Source organism: Volvox carteri, assembly GCF_000143455.1.
Source record: "Volvox carteri f. nagariensis unplaced genomic scaffold VOLCAscaffold_1060, whole genome shotgun sequence".
NCBI classification, from domain to species: Eukaryota; Viridiplantae; Chlorophyta; class Chlorophyceae; order Chlamydomonadales; family Volvocaceae; genus Volvox; species Volvox carteri.
This window is the reverse complement of record NW_003308432.1, coordinates 1-2,298: the sequence shown is the minus strand read 5'-3', so window position 1 is coordinate 2,298 and position 2,298 is coordinate 1. Positions and strand designations below refer to the sequence as shown.

Genomic DNA, 2,298 nt, shown 5'->3' with positions numbered 1-2,298 from the left:
GACAAATGTCATTGAGACAGAAGAACTAGAGTGGAAAAAAATACTCCAACGGTGGATTATTGTTTTTCATGCCTGTACGCGGCGTCTATTTTCCGGAATTGCGCCGAAGAGATGTTTCAGGAAGTTCTGCAGGCGCGTGTGATGGGAACGAGGAGCGTTGGGGCCGTTGGTGTCTGTCTGTCTGTCTGTCTGTCAGTCTGTCGGTCTGTCTGTCCGTCTGGTACCGTCGGCACAACGGATTACATTTCCGGGGGCGTTCGACGGGGGGGACACAACCGACATCCTCTCCCTCCCCCCTCCCCCAACACACACATGCACACGCGCACCCACACGCACTCACGGCTTCGTAGCCGCGATCCGCGCCCCAGGTGTTAAAATATACAAACAGGCATACATACGTTTTTCGAAACACGCAGCCGATGCTATCCTTCATCTTTGACCTTTCCCGACGGTTCCTGCCCCGACCCCAGCTCAACCGGCCCAGTATACACATTCCCTTCCCGCTCCACCCAAGGGACGCTACCTCCATCCTCTCCCACGTCGCTCTCCTCCCCTTCCCTCTTCTCTCTTCCCCGCATCACCTCCATCCGCCTGGCCCCCCTCGTCCTCCTCCTCCTCCCTCGCTGCTTCCCTCCCCTCCCCCCCCCCTTTTCCTCGCAGGTTTCCTCCATCCGCGGCATGTTGGTTGTTTGCGGCCCCAGCGGTGTGGGCAAGGGCACCCTCATCGGCCGCCTCATGGCCGAGCACGGAGACAAGTTCGGGTTCAGTGTCAGCCACACCACACGCGGACCCAGGCCCGGGGAGCAGGACGGAGTGCACTACCACTTCACGAACAGGTGGGGGGGGCAGGTGGCGGATGAGGGGCAGGAGGAGGGGAGAGAGGCTGAAATGGAGAGAAAGAGAGGGCTGCGAACTGCTTTCTGTCTGTGTGTGTGTGTCTACCCCTCTCTCATACACACGCGTACACACGTACACACATATACGCTCACAGGGAGTCTATGCAGCGGGAAGTGGAGTCGGGGATGTTCCTAGAGTACGCCGACGTGCACGGCAACATGTACGGCACCAGCTTGGGGGCAGTGGCGGCGGTTGGCCAGTCGGGCCGGATCGCGGTTCTCGACATTGACGTACAGGTGAGTGCCTCTGTTGACGACTGACGAGGGTGGGGGGTTGGGCCCTTGACTTGGACTGGATTGATCATAACGGACCATTGCCTGTGAAGTGGGAACTTAGGAAGGATCGATGTTGGAGGCTACGGAGGGTTGTAGGTTGTAGGGCTGAAGAGGCAGGAGGCAGGGCTCTGTAGATCACAGTCTTATCTTCCCTCCTCTGATGCCTGATATTCCCAAACCCCATCCCTTCCCTCCTCCTTTCTTCGCCCTTTCCTCTTGTGCCTACTCCCCCAATTTGTGGCTCCCGCTGCATTCCCGCTCCCCGCTGCCAGACACTGTTGGGGGGAAGGTGTACGGCTTTGCACCGGGGTGACTTTAATAATCGCTGCATAAAAAAGGTTGTAGGTTGCTTTTTTGATTCTCTGGATTCCTGCGGATTCCCTTTGCTTTTCCGCTTTCCCTCCCCTCCGCCTTCCTCGTCCCTATCCACGTCCGTCCCTTCTCCTCCCCCTCCCCTCGCTTCCTCCGGTCGCCTCTTCTGTCCTGTCGTTGTTGTCCCCAACCTCCCTCCCCCCTTAGGGCGCCACGAAGATCAAGTCCTCCTGCGCCGCCTCCAAGGCCCGCTACGTGTTCGTGGACCCGCCCTCCCTGGAGGTGCTGGAGGCCCGCTTGCGGGGTCGCGGCACCGAGACGGAGGACAAGGTGCGGCTCAGGCTGGCCAACGCGACCGCGGAGATTGACAGATCGCGGGAGCCGGGCTTCTTTGACGCGCGGCTCGTGAACGACGACCTGGAGGCCGCCTACCACCGCTTCAAGACCACCATCGAGAAGCTCCTGCCGGGGACGTTCAGCGCAGAGGAAATCAAGCCGCCGGGACCCTCGGCGCAGGAGCTGGAGGCCAGGGCGATGGCGCAGGTGTGTCCGGGCTCCCAAAAGGTACCCGGGGCATCGTACTGCCGTAGCGCCGTACTGCCGTACTGCCTTGGTGTAGCGGTTTGGTTTTATGATTCTGAGCCTCGAGAAGGACATGGTGAGGTTGTTTTAAGGGTGGGCTGCGTGTAGAAGGAAGTGACGTAGGCAGCTGCCTACGTCAAAACGCAGCTGAGGTGGGTTGGTTGGGGGGTTGGGGGGTTGGCGGAAGAAGGTATTGGGTCTGTGGCTCAGGTGCCGGGGGGACGCGCCCGGT

General features: G+C 60.1%; 1 protein-coding gene across 1 annotated transcript; it reads left to right on the top strand.

Annotated features, from left to right (window-relative positions):
• Positions 1-681: 681 nt before the first annotated feature.
• Positions 682-1,928, top strand: VOLCADRAFT_48884 (uncharacterized protein; the record flags this gene model as incomplete). The annotated part of the gene is made up of 3 exons (XM_002959866.1): positions 682-836; positions 992-1,133; positions 1,692-1,928. Coding segments are annotated over 3 exons (534 nt in total), but the record flags the coding sequence as incomplete, so codon positions are not given.
• Positions 1,929-2,298: the final 370 nt, after the last annotated feature.